The 21303-nt window shown below is 48.0% G+C and overlaps 3 protein-coding genes across 4 annotated transcripts; 1 reads left to right on the top strand and 2 right to left on the bottom strand.

Moving 5' to 3' along the window:
- The first annotated feature begins 4867 nt into the window (after positions 1 to 4867).
- LOC125544738 (disease resistance protein RGA2-like) lies at positions 4868 to 9411 on the top strand. Its single transcript, XM_048708487.2, has one exon. The coding sequence runs from the start codon at positions 7027 to 7029 to the stop codon at positions 8635 to 8637; it is 1611 nt and encodes a 536-aa protein (XP_048564444.1). The 5' UTR covers positions 4868 to 7026; the 3' UTR covers positions 8638 to 9411.
- A 4850-nt stretch (positions 9412 to 14261) lies between these two features.
- LOC125544737 (disease resistance protein RGA2-like) lies at positions 14262 to 16378 on the bottom strand. Its single transcript, XM_048708486.2, has one exon. It carries the CDS (start codon positions 15923 to 15925, stop codon positions 14435 to 14437), a length of 1491 nt encoding a protein of 496 aa, XP_048564443.2. The 5' UTR covers positions 15926 to 16378; the 3' UTR covers positions 14262 to 14434.
- A 573-nt stretch (positions 16379 to 16951) lies between these two features.
- LOC147980303 (uncharacterized) lies at positions 16952 to 20345 on the bottom strand. Of its 2 annotated transcripts, none has more exons than XM_087547495.1 (3): positions 20023 to 20345; positions 17916 to 18181; positions 16952 to 17667 (listed from the first exon to the last, which is right to left on the bottom strand). In XM_087547495.1, exons 1-3 carry the CDS (start codon positions 20219 to 20221, stop codon positions 17599 to 17601), a joined length of 534 nt encoding a protein of 177 aa, XP_087403621.1. In that variant the 5' UTR covers positions 20222 to 20345; the 3' UTR covers positions 16952 to 17598. The 2 variants fall into 2 exon arrangements, with proteins under 2 accessions (XP_087403621.1, XP_087403622.1); XM_087547496.1 differs by having other exon boundaries at positions 16952 to 17590; positions 20023 to 20344.
- Between the last annotated feature and the right edge of the window lie 958 nt (positions 20346 to 21303).

Here is a 21303-nt window from a genome sequence, read left to right on the forward strand (position 1 = left end):
GCGGCCATGGACGCGTACACAAGCTACGAGATGTATAGGTGGATCGTTGACATGAGGAACTGTCTTCTTCCTGACCCAAACGAGGGATCGAGCCACATAGCAGTGGTGGGAGCGTCACAAGAAGTAGATGACTAGACGATCGTTTCTCCTACTTTAGAATGCACGCAATTGTTTATTGAGGTGTGTGCGAATGAATGATCTGTAGTCACTTATGTAATTGGATGTTTATTTTGGTTATATATATATACATGTTATTCTACTATAGACAGAGCAAATCACATAGCTTATTAGTAGCAATCGTATGTGTTATTATTGGTCTTTGCACACATTTCTGATTACGGACCTGTTTGCCGCGTATCACACACATCTTATTCAGTTGAACCATTTCCATTGTGTTGCCTAATCACACACAGTCCATCCTAGTGAACCGTATGCTATATATCGCACACGTCTTCATCTGGCTGCCCGTTTCTTTTGTTCCTCCTCATCCCAAATAGTTAATTGAACTGAACCATACGCCCTGCATCGCACACGCAACTAAAATCTGAACCGTGTTTGATGCATCCATCATCCCAAATGTTTTGCACCTTTTTTGACGGTTTTTTACACCCCCGTTTGCGATTATGGCATCGCACACAGTTTCATCGAAGGGTCTCTGGTCATAGTGTCGCGTTTGCACCATCCTGTAGTAGTGGACTATCAACGCCCACAACTCTTTGTGTTCTACTCATGCATATCATCTACGCATAGACGTGGGTCGTGATGCCACTGTTGGGAAATGTTGGATGGAAAACAAAAAAATTCTACGCACACGCAAGATCTATCCATGAAGATGCATAGCAACGAGAGGGGAGAGTGTGTCTAAGTACCCTCGTAGACCATAAGCGGAAGCATTTAACAACGCGGTTGATGTAGTCGTACTCTTCACGATCAGATCACGATCCAACTGATCTAGTGCTGAACGGATGGCACCTCCGAGTTTAGCATACGTGCGGCTCGATAACGTCTCCTCCTTCTTGATCCAGCAAGCGAGAGAGGAGAAGTAGATGGGATTGTTGGGGAACGCAGTAATTTCAAAAATTTCCTATGCACATGCAAGATCATAGTGATGCATAGCAACGAGAGGGGAGAGTGTTTTCTACATACCCTCATAGACCGTAAGCGGAAGCGTTATGACAACGCGGTTGATGTAGTTGTACGTCTTCACGATCAACCGATCCTAGTACCGAAAGTACGGCACCTCCGCGATCTGCACACGTTTGGCTCGGTGACGTCCCACGAACTCAGGATCTAGAAGAATGTCGAGGGAGAGCTTCGTCAGCACAACGGCGTGATGACGGTGATGATGATGCTACCGGAACACGGCCTCGCCTAAGCACCGCTACGATATGACCGAGGTGGATTATGGTGGAGGGGGGCATTGCACACGGCTGGAAACAATCAACTTGTGTGTCCTAGGGTGCCCCTGCCCCCGTATATAAAGGAGCAATAGGGAAGGCCGGCCGGCCCTTGGGGCGCGCCAGGAGAGGAGGAGTCCTCCTCCTAGTAGGAGTAGGACTCCCCTTTCCTACTCCTACTAGGAGGGGGGAAAGGAAGGAGGAGAGGGAAAGGAAAGGGGGGCGCCGCCCCCCTTCCCTGGTCCAATTCAGACCAGAGGGGGAGGGGGCGCATGGCCTGCCCTGGCCGGCCCTCTCTCTCTACACTAAGGCCCATGTGGCCCATTAGTTCTCCCGGGGGGTTCCAGTAAGATTCCGGTATTCCGGTTTTCTCCGAAATCACCTGAAACACTTCCGGTGTCCGAATATAGCCGTCCAATATATCAATCTTTATGTCTCGACCATTTCGAGACTCCTCGTCATGTCCGTGATCACATCAGGGACTACGAACTACCTTTGGTACATCAAAACACATAAACTCATAATACCGATCGTCACCGAACGTTAAGCGTGCGGACCCTACGGTTTTGAGAACTATGTAGACATGACCGAGACACGTCTCCGGTCAATAACCAATAGCGGAACCTAGATGTTCATATTGGCTCCCACATATTCTACGAAGATCTTCATCGGTCAAACCGCATAACGATATACGTTGTTCCCTTTGTCATCGGTATGTTACTTGCCCGAGATTCGATCGTCGGTATCTCAATACCTAGTTCAATATCGTTACTGGCAAGTCTCTTTACACGTTCCGTAATGCATCATCCCGCAACTAACTCATTAGTCACATTGCTTGCAAGGCTTATAGTGATGTGCATTACCGAGAGGGCCCAGAGATACCTCTCCGACAATCGGAGTGAAAAATCCTAATCTCGATCTATGCCAACTCAATAAACATCATCGAAGACACCTGTAGAGCACCTTTATAATCACCCAGTTACATTGTGACGTTTGGTAGCACACAAAGTGTTCCTCCGGTATTCGAGAGTTGCATGATCTCATAGTCATAGGAACATGTATAAGTTATGGAGAAAGCAATAGCAACAAACTAAACGATCATCGTGCTAAGCTGAAGGATGGGTCAAGTCAATCACATTATTCTCTAATGATGTGATCCCATTAATCAAATGACAACTCATGTCTATGGTTAGGAAACATAACCATCATTGAGTCGACGAGCTAGTCAAGTAGAGGCATACTAGTGACATTCTGTTTGTCTATGTATTCACACATGTACTAAGTTTCTGGTTAATACAATTCTAGCATGAATAATAAACATTTATCATGATATAAGGAAATATAAATAACAACTTTATTATTGCCTCTAATCTTTCAGGGATCACAACTAACACGATGGCGTGGTGGTGATGGTGGTGGTGGAGTACCGACAGCGCTTCACTAAGCGTCGCCGGGACGAGGCGGTGAAACTACGGACTAACGGGAGAGAGAGGGGTGCCAAGGTCTTGGTGTGTCCTCTTGGGGTGCCCCCTCCCCTCTATATATAGGTGGAGGGGCGTGGGAAACAGCCCCTCCAAGCCCTAGGGCGCAGCTAAGGGAGAGAGGACTTGGACTCCAAGTCCAATCATATTCCTACTAGGACTCTTTCTTTTTTTGCCTTCCCTAGCCATATGGGCTTTTGAGGACTTGGTGCGCCTAGCCCAATAAGGCCAGGGCACCTCCCCGCAGCCCATTCTAGCCCTTGGGTCATGGTGGACCCACTTGTGGACTTCCGGACCCCTCCGAAATCCTCAAGAACCTTCTAGAAGCTTCCCGGTACAATACCGAAAAAGTGCACTTTTTTCAGAACCCAAAATATGACTTCCCATATATAAATCTTTACCTCTAGGCCATTCCGAGACTCCAGAGCCATCATTAAGTATGAGACATCTATATTCAGCTTGTTTGATCCCATGTGGGTCTTCTGGTACATTATTTCATGTGACTACGTCGTATGTGAAGCTACATAATAGTTCACGGTGATGGTTTGTATCGCAAACGTAGTTCTCATCGCCGACGCAATTTGTTCCCGTTAGAAGCTTCACTCTTTTGCCACCATATGTGTCAGGCCCCGGCCATAATCAACTCCGGTAGACTGACCTAACAAGAATAGGAGATTTCATTGATGGAAGTCTCAAGATTTGTTCAAGAACATCAACTTGGATCTGTCCACCGAAAGAGCTCTATTAACGATTTCATCCAATCCTAAAGCTTGCCAAACTTCTGTTGTCCTCTCACAAGTGAAGATCATGTGACATATATCTTCCATTGCAGTACAGTCGAGCGGAGATTGTGCACATACCTTGATGTGCTTGACTGCAAAGACGCTCATACCTGGAATAATGTCGTGGAGAGCTCTCTAAACAAAATAACCATCTTACCAGGTCATGACGAGATAATTAAACGCTTTTTCAATGCACTTTTGCGAGCGCTACATGATCAATTGTCCAACTCGTGTTGAACTTCTATCAGACTCGCAGTGTTGCCAACATGTATGGTGACTAGCCATATGAGATTCCTCATAAGTTTAGTATGCTAATTAGGTGGGAGCGTATATCTTGTTATGGTCGTTGTGGCTATTTGAAAATGACGTGGTTTCTAGTGGTAAAATTATAGCTACTATGCAGGTTATCTACGAGTGTGCTCACTGGCTTCATTCATGATCTTCTCTATTCAAGTGAAACAACACCCCTATTTTACGACAGTATGTATGCATATGGAGTAGGAGGTGAAAGATGTGTTCATCCTACATGCGTGGCAACATAGTTTATGGATATGCCATTCATCCTAATTGTCTTTGGCTAGTTTCGGTCCTATTTGACTTAACGTGTCCCTTTTTTTGTTTTTGTGTGCGTATATTGCTATGGGTGTGTGGGAAGCAGATTTTTGGTCTATGAGGACATCTACACCCTATATGGATTTTTTTAGCAATTCAACAAAAAGTCAAAAATTCCTGAAAATATTTTTGAAATAAACTTGACCTTTCATTGTACTCGTGAGAAAAAATCCACAAAAAGAAAATCACCCTTTGACTTCTTTTTAAAAAAGACAATTTTTTGGTCAAAATGGTGTAAATAGTGACCTGTAATAGCAAATAAATTTTGTCTTTTTCGCTGTGGAGTCAACTTTGTTTTTTTTCGTGAAAATTTATATACTATTACAAAAGTAAGTCAAGTTTTTTGTCAAAATAGTTCTTACCTATTTTGACTTTTTATTTAAATATTAAAAAAAATCCCCATATAGGGTGCATATACAACCAGAAACCAAAATGTATTTGTGTGCTTATTATGCTCTTGATGCTATATTTTGAGTTAATAAAAATTTCCTTTGTAAAGAAAAAGTAAAGCTCTAACTTTACAATCATTTTGTGAAATATATTCGGGATCTCGCCCGATGATTCCACGGAAAACTGTCCTTTACTTGTCATGGGTCTCTGCACTAGAAGACAAACTTAGTTGAGAAGATGGAGATGCTAATCGCACACTTACAGAGCGACCATACAAAGCTGAAGAACACTAGCGGACGGCATTACACGTGTACAAGTCCGAAGCCTTCCTAGCAAGCCCTAAAGTCTTCTCGGAGCCCGTTTCCTCCCCCGTCCCCAGCGTCGCCTTTAGGGGCGGCTCGGGCGGAACCCTAGATCGAGCCGCCGCCGAGCCCCCCCTCCTTTCTCCGACCCCTCCTCGCCGTCGCCGGATGAGGCCGCCGAACTAAGTCCACGCGGCGGGCGGCGGCGGCGGGGCATCTCATTGTCCTGTGGCAGGATCCTGCGGTGGAGGGAGGCTCGCCCTCCTGCGCAGTGTCGCGTCGGGCTCTGCTGCAGTGCCCTCCAGGGCTGCGTCTCCAGCGACGGCTGTCGAGGTGACGGCGTCGGCGGATCCCTGGGCTACGGCCCGGTGCTCTCGCCAGTGCGTCGGGGCGGGGTGGCGCCCCCCCCCCCCCCCCCCCCCTTCCAGCCATCTGGAGGCTCCTCCTCGCGCGTGCTCTTCTTTCGATGGTGTTGCGTTGCCGGCGGCTGCTGCCGTGGTGACGGCGCTGGCGGGCTCCTGGGCTAATGCTCGGTCCTCTCGCCGGCGCGTCGGGGCGGGGTGGCGGCCCCCCTTCCTGCCTTTTGGAGGCCTTTCCGCGGGCGTTTGGTGGCCTGTGCGTTGATGCTGCAGCAGGAGGTTGCCCGATCTGTCTTCGGATCCGGCTCGTCAGTGTCTGCCGGCGGCGAGGTGGTTGCTCTTGCGTGGGATGGCACCGTCTCCATGTTTGAGGTGCTTGGGCCAGCGGGTGTGCGGGCATGTGGCTCTTCTATCGTCGGCTGCATGGGTTGGAGAGGTTTGGGATGCTCCGGATGAGAATCTGCCCGACTTTGTCGGTGCCGACGACGCGTCGCCCATGGGCGTCGTTCTCCTCGCGGGAGGGTCATTGTGGAGCTCTCTCCTCCCTCCTCCATCCCGAGTCATGTCCTTCGTGCGGAAGCTCAAGACTCCACATGAGTCAGGTGACGGCGTCGCTTCAACGTCGCTCCCCCCTTGGGGGCGTCACCTTGAAGGTCATGGTCTCCTACGCGCTTCCCCATGGGCTGGACGAGCACAACACCGCGGTCGGTAGGTGCCTGGCCGGCGGTGTGAGGTTGGTGTGGCGTTGCATGTGTGTGGCAACGACTATGTGGCGAGCAGAGCCGAGTCGCGGCATTTCCTTCTGATGCTAACGGTCCGGTGCGCCAATGGGTGCGTCTATGCTGATTTCTGGCTGTGACAGAGAAGTCGAAGCTGCGGCGGCGGGGCCACTGCAGCAACGATGACTCCACGAGGGCGGTTTTTAGCGGGTGGTGCTCTCCGGATGTTGCGCTGGACTAGGACGGTGCGAGGCTTGCAACTTTCTTTGTGAAGCTCGTTTGCAAAATGGGAGCTGCCTTGTCCTCGATGCTTCGGTCGACTGTTTGGCGTTTGTGGCCAGGTCATCCGCGTGTCCCCTTTGTGGGGTTTGTAATCTAGGTTTTCGCTCGGTTTTTTTTAATTAATCAGGCAACTCTCTTCTTCTTAATCAATAAAAATGGCAAATCTTTTGTCTCATTTCAAAAAAAAAGATGAATTTACATCATGCATGGAGTGACAATCACAAGATCAACAGAATCAGACCACCAGCCGGGAGCTCTTCTTCCTGGCCAGCGCATGAGGCACGACGGGCGTCTGCACAGAGCAGCTCATGAGGTAGGTGTAGCAAGGGGGTATCTGGGACCTCCACGCCAGGGTCTCGAACCTCCCGCCGGGCGCCGGCCGCCCGGACAGAACCTCCTGCGCCGGGCGCGCCTGGTACCAGCCGTAGGAGACGAAGACCTTGGACGTCCGGGCCAGCCTCCACAGGTAGACGTGCCGGTTTGGTTGGAAAATTTAGCAGGCTTATTGGGACATGAATCAATGTTCTATATCTCAGATACATTTTTTTCATGTATCGAAATAAAGAAAATTGTTTCTTTTTTTAGGGAAGAATATTGCTTTATTGGTAGTACTGACTCACTGACGTATTGGGTCAATCTTGACGGCTTTGTTGTCAAAGTTACGACGGGTCCATCCGTCCATGGGCAGAAGTCAGGACTTCTATGCCTCAACCAGAACCACAAGTTGGCCTTTCCCTCTTCTCTTCTTTGGTGGATTCATCTGTCCCACCAGGAATATTGCAGGGGCCTTCCAAAATGGAGACGCTTCTCTCTGCAATCGTGGGTGATCTTGTCAGCAGAGCCCTGTCCATGGTAACCCAGAGATACCTGCAGTCCCAGGGAGCAGAGGAGGAGAAGCTCCAGAGGCTACGGGCGGTGCTGCTAAGGATCCATGCCACCGTCGAGGAGGCCGAGGGGAGGCACATCACCAACCAGGCAATGCTCCAGCAGCTCCAGATGTTGAGACGAGGTATGTACAGAGGCTACTACACGCTCGACACCTTCAGATACCGAGCGCACAGGGATGAGGCCGATGGCGAGGCGAGCACTCGCCGTTCGCTTGCCCTGTCCAGATTCAGCCCTTCCAGTTCCAGACGTACCTTCTTCTCCGTGTGCGATGCCCCGAGCACGGACCTGGTGCTTGATGACGGGAGCTCCAACAATCTCGACAAGATGCTCAGCAGCCTTGAGAGAATGATTGGTGACATGCAGGAGTTCGTGATGTTCTTGGCCAGCTATCCTCGAATCTCCCGGCAACCTTACAGCGCATATTTGTTTCATGATCAGGTTATGTTTGGCCGGCAGATGGAAAAGGAGACAATTTTGAGCTTTCTGCTTTGTAGGGAGGCTGCAAGGAATGGAAGTCTGGGTGTGCTGCCGATAATTGGTCCAGCGAGAGTTGGAAAGAGTACACTTGTTGAGCATGTCTGCCACGACGAGAGGGTGCACAGGCGCTTCTCGTTGATCGTCTTCTTCAGCGGGAATGATCTCAATGGTGGAAACTTGGCCACTCTAAAAGGTAGCGGTGTGATCAAGCATCAGAACCTTGCCTCCAGCCCGCATGGAGACTCCCTGGCTGTGATTGAGCTAGCAGGGGACATGGACGAGGAAACATGGAGGGGGTTGTACACCTCGGCAGCAAGCCACCTGACGCCAGGCAGTAAAATCATACTCACCAGCCGTTCAGAGAAGATAGCATCATTAGGAACGGCAGAGTCTCTTATGCTGAAATTTTTGTCCCAAGAAGCTTACTGGTATTTCTTCAAGACGGTTGCATTCGGAAGCACAAACCCTGGTGAGCATCCTAACTTGGCAGCCATCGGCATGGAGATCGCCGTCCACATGAACAGATCATTCGTGGCAGCGAACATCGTTGCCAGCTTACTGAGAACCAATCTTGACACACGATTTTGGCGCAGAGTGCTGAGATGCTTGAGAGATTTCGCAAGAAAGCACCTCAGCATGTTTGGAGAGCACCCGACCAATCTCCTAGAAAAGGACCAGCCTGTGTACATGTGGACAATGGCCAAGACAACCAATGTTTTCGTGATGCGAGATATTTATGACGAGCCATCTCCCCAGATCAGTGAGGTTCCCAGGATAACGGCACAGGATGTTTTGTCTGGGCGAGTTACGTCTGAAGGGACATTCCAAGCAGTGGCATGGAGGTCCAGGATACCTCCTTGCTACACCTACTTGGTGAGCTTCGTCGTGTCACGGACAGACGAGCATGCGGTGCTTGGTAAGAAGCGGTCTAGGCAGGAGAGGATTTGATGTAAAATGCAATAATGTATAGCTAATGCGATTGCAAAGTGCACGTCTTACCCTTTTTTCGTCAATGCCCTGCATCTCCTCACTTGTGTGTAGCAGCTTGCTCCATGGATCTCCAGCTATATCTCCACAAGCCGGGTACTGAACTTGACAGTCCACACTCATCACACGGCATAACCGGTCTGGTAGAACTGCTTACAAGCCAGATTGACAGAACCATTTTTTATCTGCAAGGCAGGCTGACAGAGAAAACCAGTAGGAAGGAAGAGATGTTACTGATACAAAACCCTGACAGTTAGTAGTCCAACACTACAGAAGCGCTGGAGCATTTTACAAGATTTCTGAGCAATTGTGTCTTTCCCAGCGAAATTACCGCACTGCGCATGTAGTCTATATGTAAAGGAATTATGTTCAATACAATGCAGGGTCAGCTCAGCGCACATATTTGATGTGTTCTAAACTAGGATGGAGCCTGGCCCATATGCAACACAAACTCTATTATTTCAGTCAATTCATTTATCGTTGACACACCTATGTATATTTTCATACTTTCGTAGCCCAAATCAACTTCTTATTGCGTACTGGAATAGCATGAGAATTTCTAGGTAGCAGCTTTCTTTACCAAAACAAAGTATACAGAGCTGGAACACACGGGTTATATAAAGGCAGGCAGAAATCAGGTATTCCAAGGATCCTCAATTAACTCGGTGAATAGACATGAGTTTCACATAAGGATGAAAATCAAGCATAACCAGGGACCGTTATTGACATACTAGAACAACATTTAGGGTAGTCTAGCTCTGGCTATCCAATCTGAGAACATCGCGGAACCGCACAACGAATCCGCCACCCTCCTGCTAGACCCGTACGCACTAATTACCAACCAAGCCGTCGCAGAGGTCAGGGAGGGAGGACGAGCCGAGGGAGCAGGGCAGGTCCTGGTCCAGATCCGGGGCGGCGGCGGCGGCGGTCTTGCTGGCGAGCTCCACCGCGTGGTCAAGGAGGCTGCGTGGCAGGAGGTCCGCCGGCGGAGGCAGTCGCTGGTGGCGCTGTAGCCACCACGCGACCGCGGCCGCCCTTGCCGCGCCTCCGCTGATGGCGCTTCCCGGACGCCGCGATACTCCGAGAGGGTGGGGGAAAGCGGGCCTTGACGTTAGGAAGAGCCGAACGAAGGAAGTGGTTTGCGACGACAGATATCTATAGGCCCTTTGTGGGCTCACATTTTCTGAATGGGCCAGATGCTATCCTTCTGCTTCTTCTTTTTTCGTAAAGCAAGCGCGGGGTCCAATGGCTTAGTCATATACTACTCCCTCCGTCCCATAATATAAGAACATTTTTGACACTAGCGTAGTGTTACAGTGGGAGTATTATTTTATAACGGTCATCTGGTGTACATACACACCACCCCACCTTGATGAGTTTCTTCTTCATGTCATGCAACTCCTTATTCGTTGATTTCACCTTATTCTTATTCATCACATTTGCTTCTAGGTTGCATCATTTTAGAAATAACTCCAACAACACTTTTCCAGCAAAAGAATGAATAGAGGAGCCATGTGCGACCTAAAATACATTAAAAGAGTAATAAATTGGGGAAATCGCTAAATGGGTGACCTGTATTAAAATATGTTAAATGGGTAATTCGCATAAAAATACCAAAGTAGGGGGTTAAAATTGGAATTTACCTTTCTCCCTAAAATAAATATTATTTGTTGACATGAATATGGTGCGATTAATTGAGGTTTAAACAGATTTACATCATGCAAAATAAAACTTGAAGAACCCGCCTCCCCGAGTACAAAGAACCCTTAGACTAAAAAGTATGCCATGCTAGACTTGTGGGCCATACGGGTTGCCTCCCTCAAACAATGCTGGAAGGAGATGGAACTAATTATGGGAGCAATTGGGAAGCATTCAACCAAATTCATCGTATACACGCCCCGAATTTGGATTGTTTCATTGCATGCCTGAACTAGTTTCATGGAATCAAACTTGACAGGCACTGACAAACAATCAAGTTTTTTCGATAGCACTTCAGCGGCTGTAGCGTCCAGAACATGATGCAACAATGAAGTAACATCGACGACAGTTAGGTCATGATCATCACGAAGCACTACCGGCAAGGCACCCGAGCCATCATTAATTATGAGAGATCTATATTAAACTTGTTTGATCCCATGTGGGTCTTCTGCTACATTATTTCATGTGACTAAGTCGTATGTGAAGCTACATAATAGTTCATGGTGATGGTTTGTATCGCAAACGTCGTTCTCATCGCCGACGCAATTTGTTTCCATTAGAAGCTTCACGCTTTCGCCATCATATGTGCCAGGCCCCGGTCACAATCAACTCCTGTAGACAACAAGAATAGGAGATTCCATTGATGAAAGTCTCAAGATTTGTTCAAGAATAGGAGATTCCATTGATGGAAGTCTCAAGATTTGTCCACCGAAAGAGCTCTACTAACGATTTCATCCAATCCTAAAGCTTGCTAGACTTCTGTTGCCCTCTCACAAGTGAAGATCATGTGACGGATATATTCCATTGCAGTATAGTCGAGCAGAGATTGTGTACATACCTTGATGTGCGTGACTGCAAAGACCCTCATTCCTAGAATAATGTCGTGGAGAGCCGAATAATCACGAGTGGACATGCGGCCACGCGCGACTAGAATCCACACCGCATGTGCTCGTGTGATTCGTGCAACTTGAATACGCGTGAGCCGTATAATGATTTCAAGCCCATGTAGATCATTCAGGCTGGTCATAGTGGGGAGTAACATATACTAGTATCATGCATATGATACTAGTGTATGATACTACATCCATAGTGCATAGTATCATAAAGTAGTATCATAGGTGGTCTTATTTATTGCCATACATAACACATAGTAGCATAACATTTATTATGTTACGATATTTACCTATGTTACTATGATTCTTTCTCTCTTTTTTAATTTCCTGCCACGTAAGCATGTTTGCGAGTACCAAGTATATGATACTAGTTATGTTACCCCCACTATGGCCAGCCTCAGTATAGCCGCGCATTTTTTCACCTGACATGCGCAGCAGATGACCTGACATGCTCCATAACTCGCTCTAATTAGCACGGGCATTTAAAAGTTAGCTGTGACTTTTATGAGAGCAAGACCTATGGAAGGAACAAACTCTTGCATGCAAACACACCAACATGGGTGGAGCGGCCAGCGTCTATACCCATCCAACCTTGTACCCGTCCCTAATTCAAAATTCCATACACTGTTTCCATGAAGCGGCCACATCATCACGGTGGGGCACTGGGGCGTGATCGGACCATGACCAAGGTTCTCTGATCATATTAATACATTAATTACTGGAAAATGGCAAACAAATTACCTTGTTTCAAAGAAAAACCATTATTGATTTTACTTCCGGCAAAAGAGTGCAATGGCTTAGTTCATGCTCCCTCCTATATAACATTAATTAGTTCCGCCGGATAGAGCAATGAAAGGAATTTAACCGATGCATTCGATAGTTTCAGTCCGATTGTTTTTTTTATAGTGGTGCAATCCAACTAAAACCATGACATATATGGGTAGCCGATGAAACCGTGCCACCCCCTATAGTATCAAATTGACATATAAATCTTTTGAGCATTTCCTGTGTTGGCATTTCCACACGTTGGGGTAAAAAAATTATCAACTAAAATGAATTATCATTGCATGAAAAGATATTCAACATTTTGTATACCATTTTGAGATATGTCTTTTTGGCACAACACATGGAGGCCAATTCCAAATACCCAATGGAGTTATTCTCCCTTGATTACTGCAAAATAGTAAATAAAATGCCTTGTTTAAAAAAACTATATTGATTTTACTTCTGGCAAAAAAGTACAATGGCTTAGTTTATGCCCCACCTTATATAATATCACTTCCGCCTGATAGAGCAATGAAACAAGTTTGGGTCCAACTGTTTTTTTTCATTTTGCTAGTGGTGCAATCAAACTATAATGATGACATTTTTTTTAGCATCAGTACAGACACAAGCGCTCATATACACGCGCATACACATACCCCTATGAGCACCTCCGAGAGACTGAGCCGACATATCATCTTGAGATTTACGAAGTCATCGTAGACGCCTCGTCATCGACGGGAACATCTCCTCCCATTGAAAGCGCATCGCCGGAAATCCTGAAATAAATCCAGGAATAATGCGAGCACCAGGATTTGAGCCCTGATGGGTTGAGGATACCACTGTCCACCTAACCATCTCAACCACAGGTTGATTCGCAACGATGACATATCTTGGTAGCCCATAAGACCGTCCATTTTAGTATCAATTTAACAAATAACTTTTTTACAATACATGGAAGCATTTTCCCTGGGGTTTTACCACAAAACGTCACTTCTGGCTGGTTAGGTTTCCACCAGGTTCCTCTGCAGTAACTTTACGTGCAGTACTACCAATGACACATGGGTCCAGACTACATGACAATTGGCCATAAATGTGGTACAGTTACAGCAGTAGATCTGGCCCGTTTCCATCAGGATCAAACGTTTTCTGCTTATAAAGTAGTGCGAGAGCTCAATTACATCCACCTGAGCCATCGTGGACCTTGTATTCATACAAAGAATTGAATGACGCCTAGGCCATTGATGTGGCGTATACCACGGCGTATTCGCGAAAGCTGGTGATTAACGTGTCACGTATTGCAAACGGGCTATAAAAAGTAATAATCATGATGCGCGGACGGACGCCCAGGATTTCGGCAGCGCGTGGCTGCATGTCTCAAAAATTCATGTCGTGTGGAGAGCTCTCTAAACAAAATAACTATCTTACCAGGTCGTGATGAGATAATTAAACATCTTTTGCAATGCATTTTTTTGAGTGTTGCATAATCAATTATCCAACTCGTGTTGAACTTCTATCTAACTTGCAATGTTGCCAACATGTATAGTCAGTAGCCATATGAGATTCCTCATAATTTCAGGATGCTAATTAGGCGGGAGCGTATGTCTTGTTATGGTCGTTGTGGCTATTTGAAAATGACGTGGTTTCTAGTGATAAAATTATATCTCCTATGCAGGTTATCTACAAGTGTGCGCACTGGCTCCATTTGTGATCTTCTCTATGCGAGTGAAACAACACCCCTATTTTACATGTGAGTGAAACAACACTCCTCTTTTACGACAGTATGTACGCGCATGGAGTAGGAGGTCAGAGATGTGTTCATCCTACATGGATGACAACATAATTTATGGATATGCCATTCATCCTAATTGTCTTTGGCTACTTTCGGTCCTATTTGACTTAACCGTGTCCCTTTTTATTTTTGTGTGTGTATATTGCTATTGGTGTGTGCTTATTATGCTTTTTATCCTCTTGATGTCATATTTTGAGTTAATAAAAATGTCTTTTATAAAAAAAAAGTAAAGCTCTAACTTTGCTGTCATTTTGTGAACGGAACCGTCCTACGGACGACAAAAGCGTAGACGATGTGAAGACGATTAAGAATCGGGCGGCCATTGCTCTTCTGTACACATGCATGTGCGGCTGGATTTCACTGTCGTGCATGAATCGTCTATCTTGTGTCGTCCGTATAGCACTGCTCTTTTGTGAAATATATTAAAGTGACAAACTTAGTTGAGAAGATGGAGATGCCAATCGCACAATTACAGAGCGCGACTTTACAGAGCGACCGTACAAAGCTGAAGAACACTAGCAGACTGGCCAACACACGTGTACAAGTCCGAAGCCTTCCGAGCAAAAGATGAATTTACATCATGCATGGAGTGACAATCACAAGGTCAACAGAATCAGACCACCAGCCGGGAGCTCTTCTTCCTGGCCAGCACACGAGGCACGACGGGCGTCTGCACGGAGCAGCTCATGAGGTAGCTGTAGCAAGGGGGTATCTGGGACCTCCACGCCAGGGCCTCGAACCTCCCGCTGGGCGCCGGCCGCCCGGACAGCACCTCCTGCAGCGTCATCCTGGGGGCGTCCTCCTGCGCCGGGCGCGCCTGGTAGCAGCCGTAGGAGACGAAGACCTTGGACGTCCGCGCCAGCCGCCACAGGTAGACGTGCCGGTTCTTCCGCAGGAGGTCGTGCGGGTGCTTGCCGAACAGGTGCCGGTGCTTCTCCGTGTACTCCCGCATGTTCCGGAGGACGCTGCGCCAGGACCGGGCGTCCGGGTTGGCCCTCAGCAGGCTGCACGCGATGTTGCCGCCGATGAACGACCCCTTCTCCTCCGCGCAGATGTCCATGGCGATGGCCACCAGCCCCGGGTGGTCCTCCGGGTTCGCGCCGCCGAAGGCCAGCGTCTTGAAGTAGTGCCAGTAGGCCTCTGGGCTGAGGACTTTGAGCCTGAGCGCGCGCTCTGTGCCCAGCCTCTGGGCCGCCTCCGACCTGCTGGTGACTATGATCTTGGTTACACCCCCCTTGCAGAATGCCGAGGAGCGGAGCCTCCTCCAAATCGCCTCGTCTGGAACCTCGTCTCCGGCCAGCTCGACGATCACGAGCGAGCCTTTATTGTGCGGGTGCGAGGCACGGCCGTGGTGTTTGATCAGGCCGTGGTCTCCTGGGTCGCTCAGCTTCTCGTCGTCCTCGAGGTCGTCGCCGCTCATGAGGAGGATCGAGGAGAAGTGGATGCGCACCCTGTCGTCATGGCAGACATGCTCGACGAGGGTGCTCTTCCCGACCCTGGCCGGACCGACGACGGGGAGCACGCCGGCTCCACCCTCCGCTTCTCCTTGTCGCAGCAGAAAGCCGACGATCTGCTCCATTTCCTTCTGCCGGCCGAACATGGACCTCTCCAGGAGCAGGTGCGCGCTGTAGGGCTGGCGGCAGACGCGAGGATAGCCCTTGAGGAAGACGACGAACTCCTTCATGTCGGCGATCATGCAGCCGAGCCTGTCGACCACGCGCCGCACCTCCGCGGCGCCGTCCGCGGCACCGAAGCAGAGGCGCTTGGCGGGGTTGAGCCTGGACAGCACGGACGAGAGGCGGCACGGGGCCGCCGCCGGCGCGTCGTCGTCGTCGGCGTGGCCGCGGCCGCACGTGAGGGCGTCGAGCATGTAGTGGCCGCCGTACATGGCCTCTCTGAGCGCGTCGAGCTGGCGGAGCATGGCCTGGTTGGTGATGCGCCGGCCCTCGGCCTCCTCGACGGTGACGCCGACGCGCAGCAGCGCGAGGCGCAGCTGCTGGACGCTGTCCTCCGCGCTGCCCTGCTGCTGCAGGTACCTCTGGACCAGGAACGACACGGACCTGCCGAGCAGGTCGCTGAGGATCGCGGGCAGGAACATCTCCATGGTCACAGGAGCAGTGATCAAGGTAGGGTTGCTCTGGTCGTTTGTGCTTGGAATAATCGTCCCGGCCCGTTCCAGGATTTCGGGATACCCTCGCCTCGCCTCTCCTCTGCTCCTGGCTTTTGTGCTGCAGGTGTGGCGGCAACGCGCGGGTCGGGTGGCCACATGCACATCACGCCCATGTTCATGAGCTCTGACCACTCAACAGCGGAATGGAAATATGGAATGGAAGAAAGGAGCATAAGTTTCGCCGTCGGAACGGCGGCTATGCACGTTGGCTCTTTTAATTAGCCGTCACATCGGCAGGGTCCGGCGCTCAGTCGACGGCGACCTTGCCGGCGCGTGCGTACTACTCCGTATTACCCATTTGCCCCAGGCTATCCGCACACATCGGGATCAGGGCATCATGAGCTTATCCGGCTCTTGCTAGCAAGCAAGTTGATATTGCAGTTGCAGGACAAAGAAGAGAAGATGCCGGGCGCGGATGCATGCACCTAAAGGCGGATTTCATTGTCACCGCGTAGAACGCGATTCACTGCAATCTGTCCCGTTTGTCGGGTGTGGTTGGCCTGAGACTTTGCATCTTCTTCCTCATCAATCAGCATGGCCATGTTGGAGCCAATCCAAGCTTTTGCTGCATTATTATGAGTCGGCATCGTCGGACCGGATGATAGGCAAGTACGGTCCCTACTTGCGGCGGTGTGGCTTCTAGACGGACGGCAGGCACCGTGCGAATCCCGGCGCGACGGCGGCGGCGCTGTCGGTGCCTTTCTGCAGGTCCTGTGCTCGTCCGACTGGATCGGGTGCGCTCAGGATTTTTGGCTGTGTTTCTCCTCACTGGCGCCATCAGAGAAGGCCCAGCAGCAGCAGCAGCGCTGCAGCGATGGCTGTTTTGCCGGCAAGCTCACGGTCACGGCGCAGCAGCACCGCTCCGGCTGAGGCTCAGTGCACAAATTATGAGAGCGCACGCGCGTGCGCGCACACACACACAAAACCCGCCAAGAACACAATAAAAATGGAGACATAGAATGAATCCAAAATGCCACAGATATATATAGCATTTCCAGCAAATGCTTGAGTGCTAGCATGCATCACAATCACTAATCACTCTTCACTACTCACACAACTAATTAGCATATATCAACTGCAGCTTTTAGACTACTCAGCAAATGCAGCTTTTACACAGAGATCAAATGCAGCTTTTAGACTCTCTTCATCCTGCCCACGGCGTGTTCTCGTTCTCCACCCTCGCCTTTCAGAGCATCAAATCTCTCATATAGGCAATAGCGCATATCACATCATGACATGAATCCTACTGACACAGTGATCTTGCTCTTGGAGGAGTTGGTTCTGGCTGGAAAGCGCCATGGAGTAGTAATCTGAAATCCAGAACACATCACTGGATTCAGGCAATTCTCAAGCAGTGTCATGGTTGATCTCTCAACAGAAGTTTATTCGGGTGTTCATCAAACAGAAGGAGCTGCCTGTGTGTGTATGCCATCAGATATCCACGAGCCAAGCACCAGACTCGAGCACTGAAATTGTCTCTTGCTGATCAACGAATCAAGGCAAGGGAGGACCCTCAGACTCTGTTGCAATAACTGTGGCTAACCATGCAGGCGTTGGTTGCTCATCAGGTCAGGATTTGCGCTTCCAAATGCAAGCATCCTGAAAATCTACCAGTAAGCTTCTTGATGCAAGCAAACTCTAACCGAAGAGCTTCTGTGGTTCAACCATTCACATCCCTTCAGGCAAAAGAACAACCAATTTCCCAAAATAAAGTATGCGGAAAAGGCTAGCGGCAGATTGGAGGATAGTTCCCCAGAAAAATAACAAACTCCTTCAAGTCAGCAATGGCCTTTTCTAGGGTAGCAATCATACCTTGTAGATCTTCTATGTTGTTACTACCAAAGAGCACTGATTTTCCGTAGTTATTGGACAAACGAAGACACTTTGCTGCACTGAACATAGATAATCCAGAGAACTGACTCACCTCCTGCTCATCCCCTCTCCCTTGTTGAAGGGCTCGACATTTGAAGTTATCAAGCATATAGTGGCCTCTCTGCATCCCTTCTATCAATATCCCCAGCTGTTGAAGCATCTCTCGATTGTTGATAAGCCTTCCCTCGGCCTCCTCGGTGATGGTATGGGCTCTTAGAAGCAACTGATGTAGCCGCTCCAGATTCTTGTCGATGTCTGGAAGCTGCAAGCATTTCTTGATGGCAAAGGATACAGCTCTGTTGACAATATCACCTACGACTGCAGGAACAATTATATCCATTGTGAACCTCCGTCGAAGTTGCCGCAATGAAATGAAATGGCAACGGAGATATCAAGTGGTGGTCGTCTAATATGCCAGGTTTCTCTAGTCTTTCTTTAATGACCCTCTTTAACATATCACTGTCTTACCATCTGATAGTTGCTAGAGTCCCGAAAAATAATTAACATCAATAGCTCTTCTGCTAATTGGTAGAGTCCCGGAACCAAGATCAACTGTTTTCAAAAAGGAGGTTGAAACCCCCAATCATTGATGCACACAGCCATATTTTATTATAATTGATGTAAGGCAGCGAGGCCAAAAAAATCAACAAGCAGAGTACAGAATATGGGCAAGCACAGTCAAACCATTACAAGATATGAAATGAACACCTACGACTAGATTGATTTCTTCCGCAGCAATGCCACCAAGAAAGAATAAACATCCGCGTGTAAAGTAGCGTTGTCCTGGATGTGGCTCTTGCCTGTTTGTCTTATTAACGAGCAACATCAGAACATGTAGCTGCTTTTATTTCGAGGAGAAGAACCAAGACGGCAGGTACACATCAGAAGGAAATGAACCCTCTACATTGCCTTGAGAGTTGAGAAAACCGCACAGTGTCAGTGTACTTACCACTATTTTGGACTACTGCGTCCGAAAAGGAACGTGAGCTGTGCTACAATTAGTGGTAGAGTGCTCCTACGGTCTAGCAGGGTTTTGCCAATCCCTTTCGGGGTGGATGGATCGGCGTCGGAAAGGGGAAGGATGGCACCAACAGACAGCAAAACAGAGTGGTGACTGGAAAGGGGCAGTTGGTGGTTTGGATGCCAGAAGAAATTAACATAGATCCTAATAATCATACATGTTGGTTTTATATTATAAGAACACGTCAAGAAGGCGTAAAATATGATGCCAATTACCAAACCTAGGAAGTGAAATACTAAGTAGCCAGAAATCCATCGTCATATATCTAGTCCTCTACACATAAAAAGACCTGTATTGCTCTCCTGGACACTAACAACAATCTGATGAAAATGTAGCAGCTGCCCGTAGGTACTACGCTCAAATCAAAAGCTAATCGATACTCCCTCCGTTCACAAATATAAGATGTTTTGAATATTTCGATATGAACTACATACGGATTGAAATGAGTGAACAAACGCAGTAAAACGTTTCTATATAGGTCCAATTCAAAAAAAGGAAAAAGTCAAAACATCTTATATTTGTGAATGGAAGGAGTATTATGGTTTACATCTGCGGGGGGTTATTGACACGTTGTCATCAAAGAATGACACTGAGGCGAACCAATCTGTGGTTGAGATGGTTAGGTGGATAGTGGTATTCCCAACCCACCAGGGTTCAAATCCTGGTGCTCGCATTATTCCTGGATTTATTTCAGGATTTCCGGCGATGCGCTTTCAGTGGGAGGAGACGTTCCAGTCGACGACGAGGCGCCTACGGTGACTTCGTAAATCTTAAAATAATATGCCGGCTCAGTCTCTCGAAGGTGCTCATAAGGGTAGGGTGTGCGTGTGTGTGTTCATATGGATGAGTGTATGCGCGTGTATATGAGCGCTTGTGTCTGTACTGATGCTAAAAAAAAGAATGACACTGAGATACTAGAGTGGTAGACAGATGACATGTCACATCTTGCCGCGCTCGACTGGTCGACTGCACTGTATTGTACCAATAATTGTGCATTTGTGCTCCTCTGTGAAAGAGCCAGACATGCTACAACTGGAACACTCTTCTTCAACCAGATGAGAGCGAATCAAACATTACTACTGAGAACAGGGCGGATCAACATTACTAGTCACACAAGTCAAGGGGATTGATTACCTACCACATCGGCGTAAAGATGATGCCGCGACCCGCCGCGGCGTCAGGTAAGCATGCGAGGTTGGCGTCCGGGCCACTGGGAAAGGGTCAGCGGCGGCGAGCGCGGCAGGTCTTCTGTCTGCTGGTGAATCGGCACCGGCGACCACTTCCGGCCACGGCGACGCGCAGCCGCCCACGCTGGTCGCGCCCGCGGTCAGGGGCATTTGCTGCTGCGGGGAACGGAACAAGTCTTGCGAGTTGCGACCAAACGAACGGGGACCTCCTCCACTGGCGGCCTCCCCGCACAGAGGAGCCCTAACTGGGCCGGCCCATGACGAACTGTAACCCCTTCCTAGGCACTACGTAAAAAATGGCCAGCCCATGTAAAAAAACTGTCACCGGTTTTGAAGTATTTGTCTGCTTTTTCGGCCGATTTTTCTTTTGGTTTTCCCAGCCTGGGTTTTGCTCGGTTTTCACATTTTTCTTTTTCTCCTTTTTCCAAATGCCAGAACTTTCTTCAAATTTATGAGTATTTTTTGAATCCGTGATTTTTTCTCTCAAATTCGTCAACTTTTTTCAAGCTTTGTGAACTTCTTCCCAATTCACATTTTTTGAAAAAATTAACCATTTCAAATTCCTTATTTGAAAGACAATTGTGAACTATTTGCAAAATCATGGTTTTTTTATTTTGTGATTTTTTAAAATAGGTAACATTTTTTTGTATTTTTATGATTCATGTTTTTCTCGAAAGTCAATGGTCAACTATTCAATGGTCGACCAAGTAAACCGCTCAACGGTGGACCGATCAACTGAGCGAATGAAAGGGGTAGTTGAGCAGGAGCTCAGTTGTTAGGTTAGCCCATGCGGGAGAAGCGTGCGAGCGCGTAGCGATAACCGGCGCTAAATGCGCTGAATAGGAGGTCTCGTGTCCAATAGCAGCATGACGCACATGTGGCAGACTAACTCGTGGTTGATGCTGTGTTTTTTCCTGTTTACTATAGCTTGCGTTGTATTGTAGCTAGTGGTTCAAAAATGTGAGGTCACTTTTTGAAAAAAGTGACCATTATTTGGAAACATGAACATTTTTTTAATTTTGTGATTAAAAAAAGGATAGATCCTTTGAAAACGCAAACATTTTGAAAATTTCAAATTTTCTAAAATAAAACAAATTTGAAATGTCTAACATTTTTGGAGTTTTCAAATATTTCTTGAAAATTATGAATAATTTTCCATTTTTCGAATATTTTTTGAAAATGTGAACAATTTTTCGAAAAAGTGATTTTCTTAAAAAGTAGGAATATTTTAA

Source organism: Triticum urartu, chromosome 3A, assembly GCF_056163025.1.
Source record: "Triticum urartu cultivar PI428250 chromosome 3A, HENAU_Tu73, whole genome shotgun sequence".
NCBI lineage: Eukaryota > Viridiplantae > Streptophyta > Magnoliopsida > Poales > Poaceae > Triticum > Triticum urartu.

Bases quoted from the DNA above. Each gene is read 5' to 3' on its own strand.
- LOC125544738 (XM_048708487.2), top strand. From the start codon at position 7,027: ATGCCTCAACCAGAACCACAAGTTGGCCTTTCCCTCTTCTCTTCTTTG.
- LOC125544737 (XM_048708486.2), bottom strand. From the start codon at position 15,925: ATGGAGATGTTCCTGCCCGCGATCCTCAGCGACCTGCTCGGCAGGTCC.
- LOC147980303 (XM_087547495.1), bottom strand. From the start codon at position 20,221: ATGCCCCTGACCGCGGGCGCGACCAGCGTGGGCGGCTGCGCGTCGCCG. The intron at 18,182-20,022 runs GTAGGTAATCAA...TTGTTCCTGCAG, and splicing joins ATCATCTTTACGCCGATGTG to TCGTAGGTGATATTGTCAAC. The intron at 17,668-17,915 runs GTGAGTCAGTTC...TTTTGCCTGAAG, and splicing joins GGAGAGGGGATGAGCAGGAG to GGATGTGAATGGTTGAACCA.